Here is a 25,846-nt window from a genome sequence, read left to right as displayed (position 1 = left end):
CCTACCCTTGTCAGGGTCTGAGCAGTGCTCTGTGCTGCCTCCTGCTCCTGCTCTCTGGGGCCCACACCCCATCCTCTTTCCAGCCCTCACACTCTCTGACTGAAGAGAAACAATGTCAGTTGATACTTTGTTTCTCTTCAGTCACTGGGAGGGGCTCAGAGCAGGCTGCAGACAGCCTGCACCTGCTTGGAGGGAGAGAGGCTTGCTTTAGCGCAATCCTCTCTCACAGCTCTCAGAAGAGCTGAGGGGGCCCGGGGCCTCCTTCATTTACTGAAGAGAGTGGGCCCTCCAGCACCGCAGGGGCGTTTGTTACGCCCCTGCCCTGTCTTTGCCCTGTTGTGCATGAGGGGCGATTTTGCCTCTGTAGAGTGCAATTATCACACACAGAATTTGACATTTAGCTCTCAGAGTAACTGCACGGTGCTTACTCCCCCGCCTGTGAATCCCTGTTTTGTATGTCCCTCCCACACCTCCTGAGTGCTGGATCCTCGTTGCTCCTGGCAGTTTGTCTCTCTTGTTGCGTTTAGTGTCTATAATAAATGTCATCCCTACTATGGACTGAACTGTCAACAAATTCATACCTGCCTACACCAACAGGCACAGGTCACAACATAGCAAAAATGTTTCAAATACACATTTGCTGTCTGTACGTTTTCACCACGTACCACTTTTTTGCAGATTGTAAGCGCTGTAAATAGCCATTACTTCTATTGCTAGCTTTTAATCATACTTCAAATACCAACCTCGGAAGGATGGAAGACACAGCCCGGCAGGAAAACAAACTACTGGCTGCACATCATGGCAGAGGTGCAAACCAATCATTTAAGTAACAGAGCTAAATTGGCAACAATTGCTAATCTGCAGCCCTCTCCCTCCCAGCCTGCTGTTCTAACTCCCTGTGCTGATCTGTTGTTCCCTTTTCACCCGCCTTCTTCTCTAACTCACTGTTCTCTTCTCCCATGCTGATCTACTGTTCTCTTCCTCCCGCCTCATTCACACAACCACATACACAACCACGCACACAACCACGCACACAACCACACAAAACCACACACATCACCACACACATCGCCACACACATCGCCACACACATCACCACACACATCACCACACACATCACCACACACATCACCACACACATCACCACACACATCACCACACACAACCACACACACAACCACACACACAACCACCAGCCACACACACAGCCACAACCACACAGCCACAACCACACACACACACAACCAAACACCCACACCCACAACCAAACACCCACACACACACACAACCAAACACCCACACACAACCACACACACCCACACACAACCACCCACACCCACATACAACCACACACACCCACATACAACCACACACACCCACATACAACCACACACACCCACATACAACCACACACACCCACATACAACCACACACACCACTACACACACACAACCACACACACACAACCACACACACAACCACACACCCACAACCACACACCCACAACCACACACAAACACACACAACCACACACACTACACACACAGCCACACATACAACCACACACACACCCATACACACACACAACACCCAAACACACCGCCACACCCAACCACACACCCAACTACACACACACATACAACCACACACACATACAACCACACACACAACCACACACACATCTATCTTTCACCCTCACTCTATCGCCCTCACTCTATCTATCGCCCTCACTCTATCTATCTATACCCCTCACTCTATCCGTCTATCTATTGCCCTCACTCTATCTATCTATTGCCCTCTCACTATCGCCCTCTATCTATCTCCCTCTATCTATCTATCGCCCTCACTCTATCTATCGCCCTCTATCTATCGCCCTCTATCTATCACCCTTTATCTATCTACCGCCCTCACTCTATCTGTCTGTCTATCGCCCTCACTTCGCCCTTACTCTATCTATCTATCCCCCTCACACCAGCTATCTATCACACCACCACAGCATCACTCAGGGGCACCACAGCATCACTCAGGGCACCACAACATCACTATGCGCTACCACAGCATCACTGAACGCCACAGCATCACTCAGCGCCACCACAGCATCAATCTGTGCAACCATTCAACAACAACTGGTTCAAATATGTTATCTCAATGTTTCAAGCTTTATTACAAATGTCACAAAAAGATGTTAATATTTAACTTCTGTTCTTGGATTTTCATCACAATAAAATACACTGAACATAATCTTCACAAAAGTTATTTACAAATGTTTAAGCTATTGCCATTTTTAAATACAATAACTTTTATTTAAGTATTAATTATTTTTAAAAAAATTAAAAGCCATTGTTATTTGTAATATCAATACATCTAAGTCACATAAATACAAAACATGTTGCATTACAAATGCTATATGTTAGAAATGAGATCCCTGGCTGGCCAGAGCGTGCGCCAAAGTCAGTCAGAGACCACCATTCCCACGTCAGGGCAATGAGTTACACGCCAAGATAACCCCTTCTCACCCCCTTGGTAACGTAGTACGAGCAGTAAGGCTAAACTCGGAGGCAATGTGAGTTAAGTGTTTGCGCACGCACCCCCAGCAACAACACCCAAGGCCCACCACAAAGGAACTCCACACAAGTTATATGTAAAAATAGCCTTTGTATTGCAAAACACATTAGATAGGAACACACACTTTACAATGTGCAAACAGGCACGGGCTTAATTTACAGGGGATTATGTACAGGACAGAGCCACAGGCACCACTGTCAGGAATTTGCACTTAGTAGAACTAGCACTTAGAACATTTAACAATCAGAAGTTTCACACATGATGCATAGAACATTCAGAGGTGTAGGAAAGACACATGATGTATAAACATACATTCAGCGGTGTAAGGAACTAGGCACATGACGCATCAAAACACATTCAGAGGTGCAGGAGAAAACACATGATGCATAAACACACATTCAGAGGTGTAAGGAACAAGGCACATGATGCATCTACAACACATTCAGAGGTGCAGCACAGGAGAACACATGATGCATAAACACATTCAGAGGTGTAAGAACAAGGCACATGATGCATCTACAACACATTCAGAGGTGCAGCAAAGAACACTTCTCAGAAATCACATTAGCACAGAACTTACATCAAGTCCAGGTTGCGCCACTGCGCCTAAACCTAAACGTAGCAGCTGCCCACTACTTGCTGGGCAGGTGAGGACCGGGACAGAACAGGGCCTAAACGCTGCAGCTGGCACTAAGTGCTGCGCAGCTGGGGAAGGCCAAGAAGGGTTGAACGAGTGCGTCTCACTCCTGAGTCCACAGAACAAGTCCCTAGGGAGGAAAACCTAAAATGGTGCAGCTGCCCACTACTTGCTGGGCAGCTGGGGCAAAACTGCGACAGGGGCTCTCGCTAGCCCATTGACAAAGACTGCCACATGTGGGAGCCCTCTAGGCTCTGACACAGATTGCGCACAAGGTGAAGCCATCAAGGCTCTTAAATACATCTATGCCCTTTGGAGCACTCCGGCTCCTCAAACAAACATGTACCCCAACGTAGGAAATCATGGGCCCCTCTGGGCCATCGTGGGAGCCCCCTGAGCTCAGAGAACTACTGGGGCGGGGGAGAAACCTCTGCTCTTTGAAAACGCATGCCCCTCAATCGCGGTATCCCACGGGGAAAAGACCTGGGCCTCTCTGGCCCCTCAAAATCATGATGGCTCCTACGGGAGCGGCCCTCTGCAAGACGGGGCCACTCTAACCTGGACGCACCTCTGTGCCTCCATCAGGCACCATCACTCGCCTGCATGGAGCCCCCCCCAGCCCTCTCTCACTCACCGGGCTGGACTTCCTGGCGGGGGCCCCTACGGCGGGTCTGCTTCTCCTGCGGCAGTAGCGCTTTGCGGGGCTCTCACCACATGAGAGCCCCGCCTTCACAAGGCGCCCGGCACGCTTCACCCGGTCCCCCATCTCGGGACCGGGTCTTCTAAAGTGGAGCCCTCCAGGCTCCATGACGTCCCGCAGCAACTCGGGGAGGCGGGGTGGGCTCCCGGCCTCCCCCACGCAGCACCAGCTTCTTGCAAGGCGGCGGCAGTATCTCCTGTTTCTCTCCTGGCACGAGAGACCGGCAAAGTAGCAAATGCTTCCCCCAGGCAGGGAGAACCGGAAACCACGTCCTCCCGGCCCCGCCCACAACCAGGCGGCGGGCCGGACATCTCTTTCTGGCGGCCATCTTGACGCGGCTCGGGCCGTGGGCGGTGAGACTCGGGGCACAAAATGAGGGGTAGGCTTCCTCGGTCATAAAATAAATATACAAGCGAGGTGGGCACTTGCAATAAAATAAAGAACACCGCCAAAGAGGGGCAAAAAGCGGCGCGGGCAGCTGCGCCGAAAATCGGCAATTCAATAATCGGGTCAAACGCCGGGTGGGCACCGGCGAAGCACCAGGGAAGCGCTCTTAAGCGCTAAGGACAAAACAAAGCGCTCCCAAGCTTTAGAAGGAAAATAGAAGCACTTCCAGGCACTTAGAGAAGGCAACAGTCCAGCAAACTCCTTCAGGGGTCATGGGGCTGCAGTAGTCCAGGGGATGGGCAGGACCCAGGGAGGCAAGCCTTCCCCCGGGCCCCAGTAGCAGCATGCTCCTGGTAGGATTCAAGTTGGGAACAAGAACATTTTAGAAGGAGACGCAGCCCCTTTTTATACATTGAATTCCTTTGTCTAAAGGTGCAGGGTGGGGGAAGAACCAGTCGCAGCTGTTCTGGGAGCACCCTTGATGTGCTCAGCCCCTCACTCTATTCACTGGCAGGGTTATGGTCGTTAGACGCACCACAGGGGGCGGAGCCAGCATTGTGGGGGGAAAGCCCAGCCCTATTCAGGACCCAGGTGCACCACTCCCTCACATCACACATGCTAATCTCAACACTCACCACCGAGCAGACCCATCATGACTCATGGAGCCTGGCACCACAGCCAGCTCCAGCCAATCACACGCCAGCACCTTTACAGCACATGCACAGCCATGTCTAGAAGTGGTACTTCCACATTAGACACAATCATACAGCATTTATCATTGCGCAGTATTCAATCACACGAGTCCACACATACCAAACTCGAGCCTGCACACCCCACGTATCAAGAACTACCAGGGACACATACATTCCCCATGCATTCCTATGGGAGGGCAGGCCAACCTTACTCCACGCACTCAGGGTGCGCACGCACTTTCCACTGGAACACAGTGAAAGTGCGCAGTAACCCAGACATCACTATAATTATTTAATAACACCAGGCAAAAAGTTCAGGGGTGAACCTGCCAGAAGGGCCAAGTCCAACACTATAGGTGTCATATTTGCAAAAGTTAAAAGTATTGGCATTGTAAATCGCAAAGCTATTAATTTTGCTATTTTCAAAACCAACACTTAAATAAGAAATGTTTCATTTACAATACCAGTAGCTCAAACTTTCCTAATGCAAGACCTATTGAATTGCAAAGGCTTGTTTTTTGTTTTTTTTATAATATGGTTTGGGGCAAAAAACTTTGGCAGGAGGGAAGAGATCAAAGGGTATGCGAGAGAGGTTTAAAGTACCTTAAAAAGATAATAAGCAATTTAAATCAGTAAAACTATGTTTTGTCCGAAGAGCGCAGTTTAAATTCCCAGCTGCTCGTGAGACGCGAGCAACTGAAGTTTAGCTCGAGCGTCCGGTCGATCAGCTGGGTTGTCAGGGTAAACAGAGAGAGTTTGAGGAAAGCTCCCTGCAACCCGTGTACGTGTTGCAAGGGTGCACTCCTCTAGTAATGGCCGAGATCTCCAAAGACAGAATAAGGCAACAAAGGCATCAAGGATCTTCCTCAAAGGGCAAGGGGGAAGGGAGCCCAAGAGTGGCGATCCTCTCACCGGCACAGAAAACAATGCGGTAGCAAGACAGCGGCACATGAAAAGCACCAGCGGGGCGGAGGTAGGGGAACGCCACTCTCCTTAAATTGGAGAGCGGTGGCAGCGCAGTAAAGTTAAGGAGAGTGCCGTGAAGGCGACAAGTATCAGACGGTTGAATGGCTCAAAACAATCACCTCGAAAAAAGCAAGTTAGAACAACAAAGGCCATCAAATTGTAAAATGAAGTATTACATTACTCTTTGGCTGTGTTCTTTATTTTATTGCGAGTGCCCACCTCGCTTGTATATGTCTAACAAGTCAATATCTCTACAAAGGCAATATATCAATATCTCTATAAAGGCAACGTATCAGTATGGCAGTCACAATAGTTTAACAAAGTAGCAAGAAATGTAAAGAGCTTATCTGCTTGGAGCCGGATTTAAAAGAGGCTTGTTTGTTATGTGCTCATACCTTTTGTATGTTCCTTTATGTTCTGTTATGGAACCTTTACTGTATGATGTATGCAGCTGCTTGGGTCTGCTTTAAAAGTGATCTCCATAATGGTAGCCTCCGATCTTGTAATGAAATTGAAAAGCACCAGCATCATCTGTTCGCTACATCCTACTGACCAGTAGAAATAAGATGCTTGCCTCCAAGAAGATGATGGCATTGGGTACTGTAGATATTTATTGTCACAACAATCTAGGTTAGAAACGGTTTCTGGACCTGTGTGCAAATAAGCAATTTCCGCTTGGTTGGGAAGTAGGCGATCAGGATAAAACAAGAAATTAAAATTAGATATCAGCTCAGGGTAGTTTTACTACTTGCACCCTCTAAACATTCTTATGTTGGTTTTGGTCAAAGGGTGATGTTCCTTTGATTTTCCGAGTTATGCGTATGCACCAGTCATATCTATGTATTTCTTCCACAGATACTCAGGAGAAATCACCAGCTAATGTTCGGACAACTGCGAATGATGTTGAATCCGAATTCAAACCACGAGGAAAGGAGTTTTCATTTGGTAAATTACTTTTATCTACATGTTAACTGACTATGGTATAATCATAGTGAGATGCTTTGCCGTAGACCTCAAGTATGCCTCTTGTGTCAGTAATTTTAGCTATTGGCTGAGCTCCATTGTTCTGAAGCCCAAAACAATATTATCCAATTTTAAACCGCGAAAAGTGGCGAAAACTGCAAATTAATTTTTCTTCTAATGTCGGCCCTGACTTTGCTATAGAACTTTGCAGAAGGTCTAGCTTTGGTTGGGATATACTTCAGGAGAGGCTTCTTGCTTTCCCACATAACGACTGATTAGTCAAACACCATGAATCTGACAGTCCTTACCTCACTTAAAAATACAATGTGAACTTTTGTACCAACAGGATTTCTCTCTCAACATCAATAATTCCTTTCCGTCCATAAACTTGTCTGAAATAATATTCTTGGACCACAACATTTTTTCACAACTTTAAATGCTGGCCTTTGCATGAATTTTTTTTAAAGGCCCTGTATCAAGAATCGCATTCTGTCTTCTGTGACAGAAAACCACAGTAATTAGTGTTTGGCCAGTACAGCCACAGTTCTGACAATCAAACTTTTAGAAACAAGCCTCATTTTGCCTGGAAAATTCCAAGCACTGTAGCAGAACAGGTATGTTGCATATCTGAAAGACCAACAATGTATATGGCCTAGTGTCAGAAGTCACTAGGACTCTAGTACGCACTACAAACAAAGCTTTTTTTTTACATTTAAATCGTTCAGTTTATTTTAAACTTTTTTCAAAAACATCAAACATTTACTGTTCTCATTATTCTCCTCAATTAATATGCACAAATGATGCAGACATCAAAACCAATGATTAAATTGTGAGCGGCAAAAGAAACATTTTGTCAATACACAGGTTCACTGAAGAGAAAACACAAAACAATACAAAAGGAAAAAACCCAATGCATTTCGGGGCATTTGCCCCTTCGTCGGGGGTCTGAAAAAGAAAAAGAAAATAAGCAACCAAGGAGGCTAATATGTATCAGTTGATCGCAATGTAAAAGCACTATTACCCTATAGATTATTAGCCAAAGCTTACCTAAAGAATGAAGTCAGAGGTGTAACCTGCATGTGGTTATTCCTATTTAGTCAAACAAGTTCTGTAGGACCATAAAAATGTTTTAAGTTTTAAGGGACTCAATCAAAAAGTATCATGTTAAACTGCGTGAACTAAATGAAATGAATATTATATGTTACCTGTCCTTTAATCGAGTTTGTATCTATGAGGAAGAAGATAGTTTCTGTAAGTGCATGTTCCCCAATGTCAACAAATAATGCATGTGCGTTTATCGAAAGATGAAAACAGTGCGGCTCACCTGCATATAAAGCTTGTGAAAATGAAGAAAACCTATTAAAACAAATAGTAGCTGTCAATGCACTGCTCAAAATTGAACGCAAGAGAGCGGGTTAAGAATAACAAAGAAAACGGCGTTTTTTTTACCTGCGTGTCTACGCGATGGCGTCTCGATCACGCGAAAGTTTTCTCTTTACGATGCTGTGAATACGAATAGAGAAAGACTGTGACTATTGCCCTTTATTATATCGGTTCGCCTTTTAAAACAAACGGGGCACTGCAAACTAACTCACCACGCAAGAATCCGATTTTCTCTCATCAAAGCTGAACCGACACTAAGCTTGCCGGCCGGCGGCGGTGTAGGATTTCAAAGTCCTTCATCTGTTTTACTAATATGTAGAAGAATAGTAAACAGCGGCGGCAGACTAGATCTAAACTACGCGAGCGAGTAGGCTTTTTTGCTCTGGTACAAAACTTTATGTGTTTAACAGCGGGATCGTCATGAACCCAAGTACACAGGCACCAAGTCCACTACAAAGGAACAGTGATCGCAAAGTAAATGACGTATCGGGCACTTTTAGATGATGTTGAAACATGTAAATAATCAGCCCGACGAGCTGAATAGAAATATATGAGAATGTAGGGGTCTTAATCACAGTCATTGACATGAAACCGAAATGACTGTAGTGAACCACAAGGGTCACTTAATAAACTGTCTATTAGGTTAGTTAAATCGAAGATACAAAACAGTATTCTGAACACAGGACCCCCTAGTTCAACTAGTATAAACAATTGGTGAAGCGCAATAATATTGGTTATTTTGACAAATTCCTAACCCATGCATATGTTGAAATGGTTTGAAAATGTGTTAAGGCATATAATTTTATGACTTTTTTAAGTTAATGTGTATACCTGAAGAAAATGCTATAAAATACAATCTTACCCTGCCTATTTACAAACTGTCAACCTATTGCAAGTGATAAACGCAAATGAATTGCAGTAATAGTGGTATACGTGCCTCTTAATAATAATGAGCACTCTAGCTGCACTGTGAGAAACAATCAATCCTGCCTATTTACAGACTACAAACATGTTATATACCGTGGAAGCTAACCGAATGCAGTAATAGTGATATTGATGCGTATGAGAAATAATAATTCTCAGTGAGTGTAAGAATGGAGTTTCATTTCTAAATATTCACTGCTTCCAACTAAGTCGTGTGATATATTAGAAATGCCACAATGATTTAAGGGGTCTTTAGTGTAATGCATTGTCAACGCCTAGAATTTCAAAGAAAGCATGCCATTTCAATTTTATCATTTAAACCAAGAGGGGCCATGGTTTGTAATTTACGAATCCAATAGGTTTCTCTTTGTAGTAATATTTTGGCATTGTCCATACCTAGCCTCTGAGGTATCAGCTCTATGATTTGGAAACGGAGCTGTGCTATATTGGGGTTTTTGTCTATCCAATGCTGTGCCAAAGGTGACGTTACATTTTTGTTTCTTATACGACTCTTATGCTCGGAGAGTCTGAATTTCATCTTCCTGTCTGTCTTGCCTATATATAATAGGCCACATGGGCATTTGATGGAATAAACTATATGTTCAGAGTCACAGTTTGTTGTATGTCTAAGCAATATTTTTTCTCCCGTCCTTGGGTGTTGTAGTATATTTCCTGGAATGACGTTATTGCAGTTCTTGCAATTAAAGCACTTTGTCGTGCCTTTGTAGACTTGTTCATGTTGCATGGAGGTTGGTTGATTAAGGAGTTCCTTCAAATTTTGGGCTCTTTTGTATGCAAACAGTGGTCGTTCATTGAATAGTGTTCCAAAGTCTTGTTCAGCAAGTAGAATTTCCCACCTTTTTGATATGATCCTTTTGATGTCCCTAGAAGCAGTCGAGAACTTTGACACAAAGACCATTCTTTTACTTGAGTCTTTCGATTTCTTTTGTAGAAGCTCTGTTCTCGGTATTGTCTTTATCTTTTCAAGATGTGCTTCCAATAGTTTCTTTGGATAACCTCTGTCAAGATATCTCTGCTTCTGGTCATTGAGGCTCTTGTCACATTGATCAGGATTAGAGGATATACGTTTGATCCTCATGAATTGAGAAACTGGCAAGTTATTTATTAGACTAGCTGGGTGAAAACTGCTATACAGTAGCGCAGTGTTTTTGTCAGTTGTTTTTTTGTATAATTTCGTTTGGATAGAATTATCCTTAATTTCAACTAAAACATCCAAAAATGGTAGTGCTTCACTACTTGCGCTGTATGTAAATTGGATCCTTGGGTCTACAAGGTTCAGACTGTCAATGTTCTTTAAAAGATCGGCTTTAGAGCGTTTCCATTTAATGAAAATGTCGTCTATATAACGCTTGTAATAGATCAAGCCTTGTTGCCAGGTCAGATCTTCTAGGATGAAATCCAGTTCAAATTTCGCCATATAAACATTTGCATATATACATGCTCCTGGGAAACCCATGGCCGTGCCTGTCAGTTGGTTGTAATATTTATCCTGCCAGAGGAAATAACTGTTGACCAGACAAAATTCCAATAGTTGTAGTAGAAATATCTGTAGTCCATGTGGTTTGTCTGTTTTAAGGAGAGCCCATTCCATAGCCTCTATCCCTTGTTTATTTAGGTATACACATTAACTTAAAAAAGTCATAAAATGATATGCCTTAACACACATTTTCAAACCATTTCAACATATGCATGGGTTAGGAATTTGTCAAAATAACCAATATTATCGCGCTTCACCAATTGTTAATACTAGTTGAACTAGTGGGTCCTGTGTTCAGAATACTGTTTTGTATCTTCGATTTAACTAACCTAATAGACAGTTTATTAAGTGACCCTTGTGGTTCACTACAGTCATTTCGGTTTCATGTCAATGACTGTGATTAAGACCCCTACATTCTCATATATTTCTATTCAGCTCGTCGGGCTGATTATTTACATGTTTCAACATCATCTAAAAGTGCCCGATACGTCATTTACTTTGCGATCACTGTTCCTTTGTAGTGGACTTGGTGCCTGTGTACTTGGGTTCATGACGATCCCGCTGTTAAACACATAAAGTTTTGTACCAGAGCAAAAAAGCCTACTCGCTCGCGTAGTTTAGATCTAGTCTGCCGCCGCTGTTTACTATTCTTCTACATATTAGTAAAACAGATGAAGGACTTTGAAATCCTACACCGCCGCCGGCCGGCAAGCTTAGTGTCGGTTCAGCTTTGATGAGAGAAAATCGGATTCTTGCGTGGTGAGTTAGTTTGCAGTGCCCCGTTTGTTTTAAAAGGCGAACCGATATAATAAAGGGCAATAGTCACAGTCTTTCTCTATTCGTATTCACAGCATCGTAAAGAGAAAACTTTCGCGTGATCGAGACGCCATCGCGTAGACACGCAGGTAAAAAAAACGCCGTTTTCTTTGTTATTCTTAACCCGCTCTCTTGCGTTCAATTTTGAGCAGCGCATTGACAGCTACTATTTGTTTTAATAGGTTTTCTTCATTTTCACAAGCTTTATATGCAGGTGAGCCGCACTGTTTTCATCTTTCGATAAACGCACATGCATTATTTGTTGACATTGGGGAACATGCACTTACAGAAACTATCTTCTTCCTCATAGATACAAACTCGATTAAAGGACAGGTAACATATAATATTCATTTCATTTAGTTCACGCAGTTTAACATGATACTTCTTGATTGAGTCCCTTAAAACTTAAAAAACATTTTTATGGTCCTACAGAACTTGTTTGACTAAATAGGAATAACCACATGCAGGTTACACCTCTGCCTTCATTCTTTAGGTAAGCTTTGGCTAATAATCTATAGGGTAATAGTGCTTTTACATTGCGATCAACTGATACATATTAGCCTCCTTGGTTGCTTATTTTCTTTTTCTTTTTCAGACCCCCGACGAAGGGGCAAATGCCCCGAAATGCATTGGTTTTTTTCCTTTTGTATTGTTTTGTGTTTTCTCTTCAGTGAACCTGTGTATTGACAAAATGTTTCTTTTGCCGCTCACAATTTAATCCTTGGTTTTGATGTCTGCATCATTTGTGCATATTAATTGAGGAGAATAATGAGAACAGTAAATGTTTGATGTTTTTGAAAAAAGTTTAAAATAAACTGAACGATTTAAATGTCAAAAAAAAGCTTTGTTTGTAGTGCGTACTAGAGTCCTAGTGACTTCTGACACTAGGCCATATACATTGTTGGAATATCAGTTGGCAGGCACTAATCTGGTACAGCACACGTATCGCCATATAGGATTAAAACGCAGTGTTTTACACGAGTGCAGCACCCTACTCCATGCATATCTGAAAGAGACACATTAGTGACAGATTCCTTACATTAGAATATTCCCCAGGCGTCAGGCTGGATCCGGAAAGTTTTTGTGCTTAGCAGTACCCCTGCGGACCAGTATGTGGCGTTGTGCGGCTCCGCGTCCGTCACTGGCGTCGCGAGCATCGAGATGTCACAGAGAGTACTTAGGCGCCACCCTGTGCGCCGACGTCAGTTCTTTCTTTTTCCGCCTCGAATGCGCAGATCCGGATTGAGCACGTACCTCGGTCATTTTTTGACCACTTTTTTGAGACTTTTTGCCTCCTTCTATTGTCTTCTGGTGCATGTAGGGATGCCCGGCTTTTAAGTCTTGTGGGTCGTGCCACCGTAGTATGTCGGTGGCGGACCCCCATGATGTTTGCCTCTACTGCCTGGAGAATGATCATGACTCGCGGGATTGTCAGTACTGCAGTGCCGTGGCCCCGAAGGCATTATGGGAGCGGCGCTGGAAGTTGCTGGAGTTCCGGCACTCCTCTCACCGCCGTTCTGGCTCTAGGGGCCGTTTGCGGGACCGCTCGCGGGACTGGAGCCGTCGCTCCTCTTCACCTTCAGATTCCGGTAAGCGACGCCATAAGAAATTGTCAAAGCGTGTTGGCTCTCCGACGTCCCCCCGTCACTCCCCGGAGGCAGACGTGGGGGACGGGGGCTGCCCTTGCGGCTCGTCCGGAGCCTGGGAGTCCCGCAGCCTACCCGCAATACCCAGGTCCGTCGGCGACTCCCTAACAGGGGCAAGAGTTTCTTGCTGCCATGGACCGCCTGTTTAGGCATCGGGCTCCCGCCGGCGCGCCTGCGGGCCCCGCTGTCCTGTGTCCAGATCCTGTTGGCCCGGCGGCGCCGTCTCTGGTGCCAGCCCCGGAGCCACTGGATCCAGCGCCCTCGGCTCCCGGACCGCGAAGGCGCAGCACCGCTGGCTCCGGCTCCGGCCCCAGCTCCGCCACAGGCGCCGCACTAGGTGCCGTTTATCCATAAGAAATTGTCAAAGCGTGTTGGCTCTCCGACGTCCCCCCGTCACTCCCCGGAGGCAGACGTGGGGGACAGGGGCTGTCCTTGCGGCTCGTCTGGAGCCTGGGAGTCCCGCGGCCTACCCGCTATACCCAGTTCCGTCGGCGACTCCCTAACAGGTGCAAGAGTTTCTTGCTGCCATGGACCGCCTGTTTAGGCATCGGGCTCCCGCCGGCGCGCCTGCGGGCCCCGCTGTCCTGTGTCCAGATCCTGTTGGCCCGGCGGCGCCGTCTCTGGTGCCAGCCCCGGAGCCACTGGATCCAGCGCCCTCGGCTCCCGGACCGCGAAGGCGCAGCACCGCTGGCTCCGGCTCCGGGCCCAGCTGCGCCACAGGCGCCGCACTAGGTGCCGTTTATCCCACCCCTGCCCTGCTTCTCGGACCTTTTCGTTCTGACCTGGAATCCGCATTGGTATGCGGCTCCGGTTCGGCCCCAGCCGCACCGCTCCCGGCGCCGCATGCCCCCTCTCGGCCCGCAGTCGCGGCCGGCTCCTTCTACTCTGGAGCCGGATGAGGATTGGGACAGCTCCGAGGACCCCCTTGCACGGCAGTGTGACTCGGAGCAGGATTGGGTGGATGACCTTCAAGATGCGGGTGAACTTGATGTGTCTTCTGACCCGGGGTTTGCCTCACCTCCGCCTACTATGGAGGAAGGCGCTTCCTATACTATGGTGCTGCGTCGAGCCGTGGAGGCTCTTCATCTCGGCCTCCCTACGGTGGCCCTTAAGACCAACCTCCTTGCAGAGGTGCTCCAGACGGCGTTTATGTCGTCGGAGCCAATGCTCCCTTTCATTTGAGGCCCTTACTGAAGTCCTCTTGGGTACTTGGTTGCGGTCGGGCTCGGGGGCACCGGTGGATAAGAACGTCGCTAGGCGTCATCGCCCGGCGCATGGTGATGCCGCCTTCTTGACCACTCACCCCACGCCTGATAGCCTGGTCATTCAGACCTAGACACCGCAGAGTGCCATTCCCTCGGCTCCACCAGATAAGGACCCTCAGAGGCAGGACCAATATGACAAGAGGTTGTTCTCCTCGGCCAATTTGGGGTTGAGGTTGGTTAATACCGCCTGCTTATTGGGCTGTTACTCCCACGCAGTGTGGGATTCGGTGGCAGAGGTTCTGCCTCAGTGCTCTGAGGAGGTCCAGGCTGTCCGTTCCCAAGCGAGGGCAAGGATGCAGCGAAGTTTGCCATCAGGTGTGGTTTGAACATCAATAATTCGTTGGGCAGGGCGATTTCCACGACGGTGGCGTTGCGGCGCCATCCCTGGTTGTGTTCCACTGGGTTCTCACCTGATGTCCAGGAGCACGCTCATGGACATGCCCTTCGATGGCTCCCGCCTCTTTGGTGATCAGGCTGACAATGCCCTAGAGCACTTTAAAGACTCTCGTGCCACAGCCAAGTCTTTGGGTCTTTACTCGAAAAACCCTGCCACGCCGGGGTTTCGTTCCTTTCGTGGCCAGGGCAGGGTACCCAGGCTCGCTCTTCCAGCAAGCCTGTGCAGAATCAGCCTCAACGAGCCCACAATGGGTTCCCAAGGGTCGGGTCTGGTAACCGGCATGTGGGTCAGTCCATTTCCACCCTGCTGCTGCTGCCTCAAAACCTTCCTAATCAGAGTGGGTGGCAGGGTTCACCTCTACCACCACCATTGGCGCGAGATCACATCAGACAAGTGGTTGCTGCAGATAATCTGCCAAGGTGACTCGCTCCGTTTTCTGTCCTCCCCTCCAGCCATGCCACCTCGGTACCGCCGCATGTCGGGGGATCATTTGGCTCTTCTCCGTCAGGAAGTCTTGTCCTCCTTGCCAAGGGGGCCATCGAGTACGTTCCCCTATCAGGAAGGGCCCCAGTAAAAATGGAATCTAGGCGAAACCTGAAGAGGATAACTAATGATCTATTGTCCCACTTGTTCCCAACATGGCAATCTCTTTGGAGGAGGATGTGGGTTCTGCGGTGTGCAAGCTGGAAGGCTCCATCACAGTGGCCATGGATGAATTGGCACCTGCCTCCCTACGCTACTCTGCCAGAAAAAGGCCGTCGGTCCCCTGGTATTCGGAGTCGCTAAGACATCTAAGACGGATGTATGAGGTTAGCACGCACACTTTTACCATGCATACCATTACCACGCATTTTTTACAACGCGATACCTTTACAACGCATAGTGCTTTGGGTGCTGGATAGTGAATAGTTTAATTTACTATTCCAACACCAGTCCCCGTGGACACTAGGGAAGATTATTGGATAGTAAATTAACCCATTCACTAGCCATTCCCTAAGTCAGATCGCCTCAAAGCGCTATGCGTTGTAATGGTATGCGTTGTAACAGATGCGTGGTAATGGTAGTGCGTGCTAAAAGATGCGTGCTAAAGGTTGTATACCATCTAAGACCGGGCTGCAGGAGGCAGGAACGACTCTGGAGGGCCAGTTGGAACACACAGGATAGGGAAACCTACAAAACTCTTCTGAGGGAATATAATGCTGAGGTGATAAAAGTTAAACAGGAGTACTTCTCGAATCTTACCACTGCTCTTACTTCGCCAAAAGAGTTGTTTAACATCGTGGACTCGTTGACTACACTGCAGACCCCGCACCCCGTCACCTGCTCTCAGAAGCTGTGTGACGATATTGCCCTTTATTTTCATACCAAAATGGCTGATATTGTTTCGGCCTTAGAGCTACAAAGGGCCTCAATATCTTCTTCCACCTCTCAGGCTATTCCCTCCCAAGTATCTATCAGACCTGCTACCACGGCCCATCTGTCTAGTTTTCCCCCCTTTCCCTGCAGGAATTGGATGCCCTCCTGGCCAAGACTAGGTCGGGTTCTCCTCTCGACCCTTGCCCCCTTAAACTCCTTAAGCTGTGTAAGGATACCCTCTTACCCTCCCTACTGGAGATCATGAATAGGGCAATGCGGGATGGCATTTTTCCTTCTCAATGGAAGAGAGCGGTGGTCAAACCCCTCTTGAAAAAACCTCCCCTAGATCCGGAGGTTTTCAAAAACTTTCGCCCCATTTCGTTGCTCCCAGCCCCAGGAAAGATGCTGGAAACCCACCTTAACCAGCATCTTGCATCCTTTCTGGAAACCTTTGGTCTCTTGGATCATTCGCAGCACGGATTTCGGAAGGGACACAGCACTGAGTCGGCCCTCACTGTAGTGCTTGATAACATCCGCACCACAGTTGATAAGGGCTCGAGTACTCTGCTGATCCTGTTAGATCTCACGGCTGCGTTTGATACCCTATCTCCCTTCCTGCTAACATCTCGACTGAGGGAGATAGGGGTGAAGGGGCCGGCCCTTAGTCTTTTGGCCTCCTTCCTGGACCAGAGGGAACAGAGTGAAGCTGGGGGAGTTCCTATCTCCATCCCTGCCGGTGAAGTATGGGGTCCCACAGGGATCGGCGTTAAGTCTCCGACCCTGTTTAACATCTACGTGACCCCTCTGGCCAGGCTTATTAGATCGTTCGGGATGGAGGTAGTCTCCTACGCCGATGACACTCAGATCTTGCTGTCTCTCGCCCAGTCTGTCAGCTCTTCTGCCTCCAATTTTAGACACTGTATGGAGGCAGTTGCTCAATGGATGATTGCCAATTCATTGAGGCTGAATGGCAAGAAGACGGATATCCTCGTGTTCGGCGAGAAGGATGACATCTGGTCGACGGAATGGTGGCCCCCATCCCTGGGGACCTGCCCTATGCCTACCCTCCTAGCACGAAACTTGGGGGTCATGATCGATCCGGCCCTTGCGATGGGTCACCAAGTCAATAGGACAATCTCCACTTGCTGGGGCATCATTAAGATCTTGCGGAAGATCAAGCACTACTTGTCCGTACAAGCCCGTAAGCAAATTTGTGGTTGCCTTGATAGCCTCTCGGCTTGATTATTGCAATGCCCTATATGCAGGAATAAATAAGTGCTTGCTTCAGAGACTACAAATTGTGCAAAATGCTGCGGCTAAGTTCGTACTGGACTTGCCTAGGAGTTCATCAGCAACTGCTGCCAGGAAATCCTTGCACTGGCTTCCGATCGAAGCCAGGATCTCCTTTAAGGTCCTCTGTCTGGTATATGGGGCCATGACCAAAAAAGAGACAGGAGGAATAAAATATCAGCTGATTCCCTATGTTCCTTCCGGAAACCTCCGTTCCTCAGAAAAGTTTCTTCTTTCAGTTCCCCGAGTGCGAAGAGCCAAGTGGGGAGGCAGAGCCTTTTCCAGCCTTGCCCCTAGATTGTGGAATACTGTACCCTGTGACATTAGGACTTTGTTATCGATGCAATCTTTCAGAAAGGCCCTGAAGACCTGGCATTTTGCCAAAGCTTACCCTTAGTTTTCTGGATTGCCTTTTATGATCTTTTTATAGGTGCCTTGATGCCTTTCGGCAAAGTCGCGCAATATAAGTTTTTATTCAATTATTCAATTCAAGTAGGGAGTGGTTGTTATTCCCACTATTTTCTGGTCCCCAAGAAAGAAAAGGTGGGCTTGTGTCCTATCCTGGACCTCCGGGACTTCAATCGCTTCCTCCATAAGGCGAAGTTCAAGATGCTAACTCTGGTACAGATCCTGACTGCCTTAGGCCCTTGGGACTGGATGGTAGCGTTGGACTTGCAGGATGCTTATTTTCACATCCCTGTCCTGCCGGCCCACCGGTGTTGCCTGCGGTTCATGGTAGGCCAGGAGCATTTTCAGTTTGCCGTGCTCCCCTTTGCCTTACCAGCACCCCTCGGGTGTTCACAAAAGTGATGGCGGTGGTCGCAGCTCATCTGCGCAGGTCTGGGGGTGTCAGTCTTCCCCTATTTCGGCGACAGGCTGTTAAAGGCAGGATCGCCCCAGGCAGTCGTCTCCCACCTCCAGACGACGGCCGACCTCCTGCATTTGCTGGGGTTCTCCATCAATGTGCTGAAGTCACACCTGAGCCCCTTTCAGAAGCTCACTTTCATCCGAGCGGGTCTGGATTTGACGCTGTTTCGGGTTTATCCTCCCGAGCAGCGAGTCCGGGATATTCAGGATATGATTCTGATTTTTCAGCCTCTATCCTGGGTTTAGGTCAGGATGACCCTCCGGCTACTGGGCCTGATGGCCTCCTGCTTCATGCTGGTGATGCAAGCCAGATGGGATATGCGGGCTCTGCAGTGGGACCTGAAGTTCCAGTGGGCACAGCATCAGGGCAACCTGTCCAATCACGTCCAGATCTCGGAGGGTGCTGCACGACAGTTGCAGTTGGGTCAGTGGCAGATCTCTCTCCCTTCCCCAACCGGAGCACACACTGGTGACGGATGCGTCCCTCCTGGGATGGGGAGGCAACATGGGATAGGTGGAGATCAGAGGCCTCTGGTCTACGGCGGATTCCCGGCTCCATATCAACCTCCTGGAGCTGCAGGCGATCCGGCTTGCACTGAAGGCATTCCTTCCCTCTGTCCAAGGAAGTGTAGTGCAGGTGTTCACGGACCACACCAACGCCATGTGGTATTGCAACAAACAGGGCGGGGTGGGTTCCTGGACCCAATAACGAATCAAAGAGTGGTCCTGCACACCATATGTTAAACTAATGTATCCAAACTGTGTGACACAATGTATGCAACTTATAACACTGCGTGCACTCACGTGTAAAAGTGCTTTTTTTTACTTGTCCCCAGTGGGTACGGTGTCTAGAGGCGTAGTAGTTTTGTCTGGTGGTGACTTTGACGATTGACCTTCCGCTAAAAAGGACGGCTACATGCTTGACGAGGTCGCTGTTTCTTCAATCTGTCCACTGCTCTGTTGTGTAACTGACCCTACAGCAGGACGTTGTAGGGACAAGTCCTGGTTGTTGACTACACTTTCCTCAGATGAGGTGGCTCCTGGTTTTATGGTTCTAGATACCGTACCCACAGGGGACAAGTCAAAAAAGGCACCAGACACAGGCAGACCGCAGAGGAACCTCAGGAAGTAGGCTCTCTAGTAATGAACATCTCAAGCAGGGTTTTGAGCATTGACGCAAGGAATTCCGCATTTTGAACGCACTGCGACAGGATAAGTCGATCACTTTCCAGCCGGCTGATAAAAGCGGACCCCTAGTGGTTCTCAATACATATTACTACACCAACAGTGTTAATGCTCATGTGCAAAATTTGGACATCTATATTCCACTGGACCAAGATCCCACGAGGATTGTAATTACTAGGTTCCATTGTACAAAGAGGAGTGGATAATGGCATTATTGATGATAACACCCAGATATTTCTAATGAACCAAACACCGAAAGTTCTGTATATCTATATGCTCCCCAAAATGCACAAGGACAGATTTCATCCACCTTTTCGTCCTATAGTAGCCGGATGTGGTTCAATTCATGAACCTATAGGGTACTATCTTGACCATCATTTGCAACCTTTACTACTGCCTTGGAAAACGTACATTAAGGATACGATTGATTGTCTGTTGAGGCTGGAAGCGGTTTGCCATTATTTCAACAAGGAGATTCTTCTATGTACCATCGATGTGGTTGCTTTGTACACATCTATAGCCCATAACGAAAGGCTGGAGGCGGTGGAGTGGAGATTGCTGCAATCATCCATGACAGAGGAGAAAGGCCTTTTTTCTGGAATTGTTACACTTTGCATTATATCACAGTTATTTCATTTGGCAGGATATATTTTATTTACAGAAAACGGGCACATCTACGGGCTTTCCCGGAGCCCCATCCTACGCAAACACCTTCATGGCTTACTTTGAATACCAACATATTCTTACCAATCCCAAATGGCGCGAGAACATGGCCGTTTTTCTACGGTACATAGATGACATACTGGTAATTTGGAAAGGACCTAGATTACTACTTGAAGAATGCATCGCAGAATTGAATTGTCACAATTCCAGAATACAATTTACACATGAAACTCAATTTGAGAAGATCCATTTCCTGGATATTGAAATTTGTAAGACTACTTCAGGGCTTGTGACGGTGGTTTACAGAAAGACCACACATGTCAAAAATGCACTGCACTACACAAGTGCAGATCCACACTCTCTTAAATAACATATACCAGTTTCCCAATTTACGAGGATTAAGAGAATAACTTCTGATGACACCACATGTAAAAATTTGATGCAAGATCAACTGGAGAGATACAAAGACAGAGGTTACCCTAATGAAACATTAAATAAAGCAGAACAGACAGTTGCTTTGAGAAAAAGAGAGGATTTTCTTAAGCCAGGTAAGAAAAAGCCCAAGGATCGAGAAGTGTTCGTATTAAAACACTCAGTACAAGCACCGCGAATTAAGGCCATCATAAGGAAGCGGTGGGAAATCATTGAACAAGAAACTGATTTTGCTGGGATATTTCAGAGTTTACTGTGTGCACACAAAAGACCTAAGAACTTACCAGAACTGCTAAATTCGACCACATTCACCACAAAACAGGTTCAAAAGGGCATGAAAAAATGTCATAATTGTGGACAATGTGGCAATGTAATTTAGGGAGACACGTTTACACACCTGCATACAGGTCAAAAAATGAGACTTCACCACACATGGGATTGCAATACTGAGGGGATTATTTACGCCATTAAGTGTCCATGCAGGTTAGTGTATGTAGGCAGAAAGTCAAGACATGCATAGTGGAGTATAAAAGTAGAATCCGCAACAAAAACACTAATTCTTCTCTAGCCGCACACTGGTTGAATGCTTCGCACACGATTCCCCAGTTAAGATTCATTATCCTTGAACAAATCACTCCCATGTCAGGTGTTGACATTAATACGACTTTAGCACGAGAAACACACTGGATCAAGTTCTTAGGCACAGTAATTCCAGGGGGGCTCAATGATCACTATGAGCTATTATGTTTATTGTAAATTTGTAATTTTGAATATCTTATAATGCTCAACGCAGTATGTCTCTGTATAGGATTTGCACTTGTTGCTCTTTCCAGTTATACCCACACACAAGCAGGTACATCATATAGTTTTCACAATGCATGGTTTCATCACATCAGGAGGACAGGGGGACTTTTGTTTCTTTATGTTTAGAGTGCAGTGTTTTTGCAGGGAGGATTCTCCGCCTCTATGAGAATGTCGCATGTTAGCCTTTTAGGAAGCTTAAGTGCACAAACTTTTATGCATTTTAGTAACCATAGGAGTAATTTGTTTAGTCCCACATATGTAGTGACATTGGTTTTTTCTACTACATTTTTCACTATATATTGGTCTTATAGTAGTGTATTTGTGCCAAGTACGTTAGTTAAACTAATGGTTCTAGGAGTGTGTACATATTGACTACAACCTGGTTATTTAGTGTTTCTTTCTCAGAACGGCCCCGTTTAGCCTTTGTAGCTCAATCTGCTTGAAACAATAACGTTTCACATGTTGACAGTACACACAACAACCTGACTGTTACGCCGCGGGTCTGGCTCTTTAAATACTGACGTCATGTTGTACAAGGTTGAGCTCGCATTCAGCACGTATGCGAGAAGCGTCTTTCGGTTTACGAGGAAGCTGTTGTGTCCTGCAGATGGGGAGTGATCGCCCTAGGGGTATCAATCTGGGACCTACACTCCGGGGCATCTAATCCTGACTAGGCCTAACACGTGGCCCTAGAATAAACTCAGTCGGACACTGGGAATAACTTTGTTGCTTGGTCTGCGCGCCTCTGAACGCCTGCGTGCGTGCGAGACCTCTTTTTATTATCAGGAGTCACATGACTAGCGCGCCCCAGGCCCGGGGCGCCAGGGGCGGACCTCCAGGAACATAACATTCCTCCTAAAATAAGGAAAAACCAAAACACAAACAAAATCACACTTCAACATTTTCACTCCAGTCTCAGGGAACATTAGGACCGATACCTTCAGCGTCCTTTAAGCGCAGTGCCAATTTACTGGCTGGTCTGCTCAACTATATGCATATTTAAAAGGGAACAGTCTTACGTGAAGTAGTCTCTTAACCAGCCGGAGGGGGTGGGATTGTCTCTTAATCGACGTTGCGACCCCCTGTGACTCAGCATTTCCGCTCCAGCCTCCGACTCGTGACTTGGCGCCTCTCTGTCGGCCCCCTCCGGATCTGGGGCCTCCTCAAAGGCCTCCGCGTCACCTCCCACTTCTTCACTGGAGGCCTGTGGATCGTTACTTTGTCTGACCTCGTGACTGGGTGTTGATTCGACATTTGGTGAATTAGTTGCAGTTTCAGTTTGTTCACCACCCTGTCGACGCTCTGACTCCGGGGCTGCTGAATGAAACAGTTTGAAGTGAGACACATTGCGAGTCACCCTCTCTCGTCCTCGGATTACTGTGAGACGGGTGCCTTTCACCCCAATCACTCGCCACGGCCTTTTCTCATAATTGAGTCTAAACTTGCCACTAGTGACGCGATTGCGAAGAAGCACCACATCTCCTTGTCTGAACTGGGGCTGCACTGCCCGTCGTCTTTGGCTGATTTTGGCAAACGTGGTGTTTCTTCTCCTCGCAAACACCTCTTCATTTACCACTTCAGGTGACCACTGTGGATGATGAGGGATGGAATCAGTTATCACTCTTCCTAGGAGAAGATGTGCTGGGGCAACCCCCGTTGTGGAGTGAGGGGTCTGGCGATAGCTTTGAAGAAACGTAAAGATGGCCATTTCCACGGACTGTCCCTTATCATGAGCAATACGGATAACTTTGTTCAGTGTCCTCATGAACCTCTCGGCTTCCCCATTGGCTTGAGGCCACCGAGGTGTTATGCGCCTGTGGCGTGTCCCAAGAGATGACAAGTAGGTGGCCAAATCCTGTCCTTGAAATGGCGGTCCATTGTCCGTTCGAAGTTCCTTCATGGCACCATGAGTGGCAACAATCTTTTCCATTTTGGGTATGACACAGTCTGCGCTGGTACTTGTCACGATTTCCACTTCGGGGTCCTTGGAATGGTCATCTATCATTACCAGAGTGTGTCTTCCATCCGGGAGACTGCCAAAATCCATGCTGACCCGCTCCCAGGGTCCTTGTGGTCGGGGCTCCACAATGATGGGGGCTTCCCGGGAGGTGTCTCCCGTGACCTGGCAGGCAGTGCACGACCTCACCACGCTCTCCACCATGTCGTCCATGAGGGGGAACCATACTTTGGTTCGTAGCCGGGCCTTGGTCTTGACCATCCCCTGGTGACCTATGTGGGCTAGTTGTATCACTTGTCCCGTGAGAGCCGTTGGTATTACTAGGCGATGTCCTCGCAGTAGGCATCCTGCCGTGTCTTCATTAAGTTCAGCCCTGACATGGTACAAACTTTCCATAATTTTCTGAGCCTCCGGGGTGAGCGCCTTCCAGCTCTCCTTAGCTTTCTGCCAGTTGGCAGTCCGAAGGAGGTCCTTAGCCCGCTGTATGCAGGCGTCTTGAGCCGTGGCGCTCACGACGTCCTCCAGGGATATGGGACGCGGGCATGACCTGGCCACTACCCACTTCACATACGCTTCTGTCTCTTCCGCCTCATCCATCTCTTCTGGAGTCGCGGGCCTGGGATGTCGCGATAAGTAATCTGCCAGGTTCTTTGCTCCTGGTTGGTACTCGATATTGCAGTTGTACTCCTGAAGTTGCAATATCCATTTCTCAATTCTTGGGGGTGGCTTCGATGAGGTCCCTCAGAACAGAGCCACCAGCGGCTTGTGGTCGGTCACCACCGTAAATGGCTTGCCATAGACGTACAGGTGGAAGTGGCGACATCCCCAATGAATTGCGATGGCTTCTTTCTCGATCTGTGAGTACCTTTGCTCAGTGTCCGTGAGGGACCTGCTGGCGAAGGCAACTGGTGTCCAGTCTATATCATCTCTTGGCCTTTGCATTAGTACGGCCCCCAACCCCGCCGGTCCGGCATCTACCGCGATAAGTGTGGAGTTTCGCGGGTCGAAGAACGCCAGCGTGGTGTTGCTGGAGAGGGAGCTCTTGATGTCCTGGAACGCCTTCTCCTGTTCCGGTCCCCAACTCCACGGAGTGGAGTCCTTAGTGAGCTCACGCAGCGGGAGGGTCAGGTTGGCCAGGTCCTTGATGAAACGACCACAGTAGTTTACCATGCCAAGAAAACTCCTGACTTCCGTGACCGTCGTGGGTGGTGGCGCATCCTTAATGTCTTTGACTTTGTCAGGATCGGGGTTGACGCCGTCAGCTGAGAAGACATACCCAAAGAACCCTATTTTGGTCTGCAAGAATTCACACTTGTCTCGGTGTAGCGTGAGTCCCGCACTGCGGAGCTTGCGGAATACCTGCGCCAACCGCTGATTGTGTTCTGGAATTGTTCGGGCATGCACCATGATATCATCGCTGACATTTATCACTCCAGGTATGCCAGCGATCAGCTCCTGAATGACATTCTGGAAGACTTCAGCCGCACTGGATATCCCAAAACTAAGTCTGGTGTACCTGCGAAGCCCAATATGGGTGGAGAAGGTTGTGATGTTCCTTGACTCTTTGTCTAGCACCAGTTGGTGATACCCCGCACGGAGGTCAAGTTTGGAAAACCAACAGGCTCCATCCATTTCCCCGATTAAGTCATCTATCGTGGGGGTGATATGGCGCTCCCTCTTGATGGCAGCATTTGGGAGGCGCATATCCACGCAGATCCGGACTGCTCCCGGCTGTTTCGGTTTCGGCGTGACCACGATGGGCGAAACCCAGGGGGTGGGGCCTGATACCTTCTCGATTATTCCGGCTGCTTCCAGCTTCTGCAGTTCTTCTTCCACTAGTGGCCGAAGGTGGAATGCAATGCGAAGGTGTCGCAGGGCCACAGGTTGCACGGTGGGGTCCACGTGCAGATGTATTTCACGACCTTTGAGACACCCAATTCCCTCAAATAGATCAGGAAAGTCCATGATCAGCTGTTGCACCGACTCTTCATGCACTCCAAAAGCAAATGTGACCACCCCCAGGTCTTCGGCTGTTCTACAGCTCAGGAGCATGCCTTGACCCTCTTCCGACACGAAGATGTTGGCTCGGGTGACTTTGTCCCCATGGCGGACTGCTGCTTTGAACTTCCCACGGATCCGGAGCGGGACGTCTTGACCATAGGCATACACCGTGATGGGGGTGGGGCTGAGTCTCGGAGGTGTAGACATGTTGCTGTAGAGAGACGCACTCATGAGGTTTATGGATGCGCCGGTGTCTACTACCGCCATGATCTCCTGATCCGCCACCTGGATGGAGCATTGGGGCAGGGTCCTGGTGCGTCTGGTGGCGGTACCGATCATGTGCACCTTGTGTACGGTCCGCTCCTCATCGTCATCGTCATCCATGTCGCTGTTGCTGGGCTCACCTTCTGCGACCGTGTGCACCGTCTGGCGTGGCTTGCGGAACCTCTTGG

General features: G+C 47.9%; 1 protein-coding gene across 4 annotated transcripts in view; it reads left to right on the top strand.

Moving 5' to 3' along the window:
• GTF2I (general transcription factor IIi) overlaps positions 1–25,846 on the top strand; it is a 1,434,650-nt gene that overhangs the window by 1,190,814 nt on the left and 217,990 nt on the right. For all 4 annotated transcript variants that reach the window (XM_086954596.1, XM_086954597.1, XM_086954594.1 and 1 more), the window contains one exon: positions 6,803–6,892. In XM_086954596.1, coding sequence (XP_086810722.1) covers positions 6,803–6,892 — 90 coding nt within the window. The remainder of the gene's footprint in view (positions 1–6,802; positions 6,893–25,846) is intronic.

This window comes from Lissotriton vulgaris, chromosome 2_1 (assembly GCF_964263255.1).
Source record: "Lissotriton vulgaris chromosome 2_1, aLisVul1.2, whole genome shotgun sequence".
NCBI lineage: Eukaryota > Metazoa > Chordata > Amphibia > Caudata > Salamandridae > Lissotriton > Lissotriton vulgaris.
Note: the sequence above shows the minus strand (reverse complement) of the source record. Positions and strands in the feature narration are given on the sequence as shown.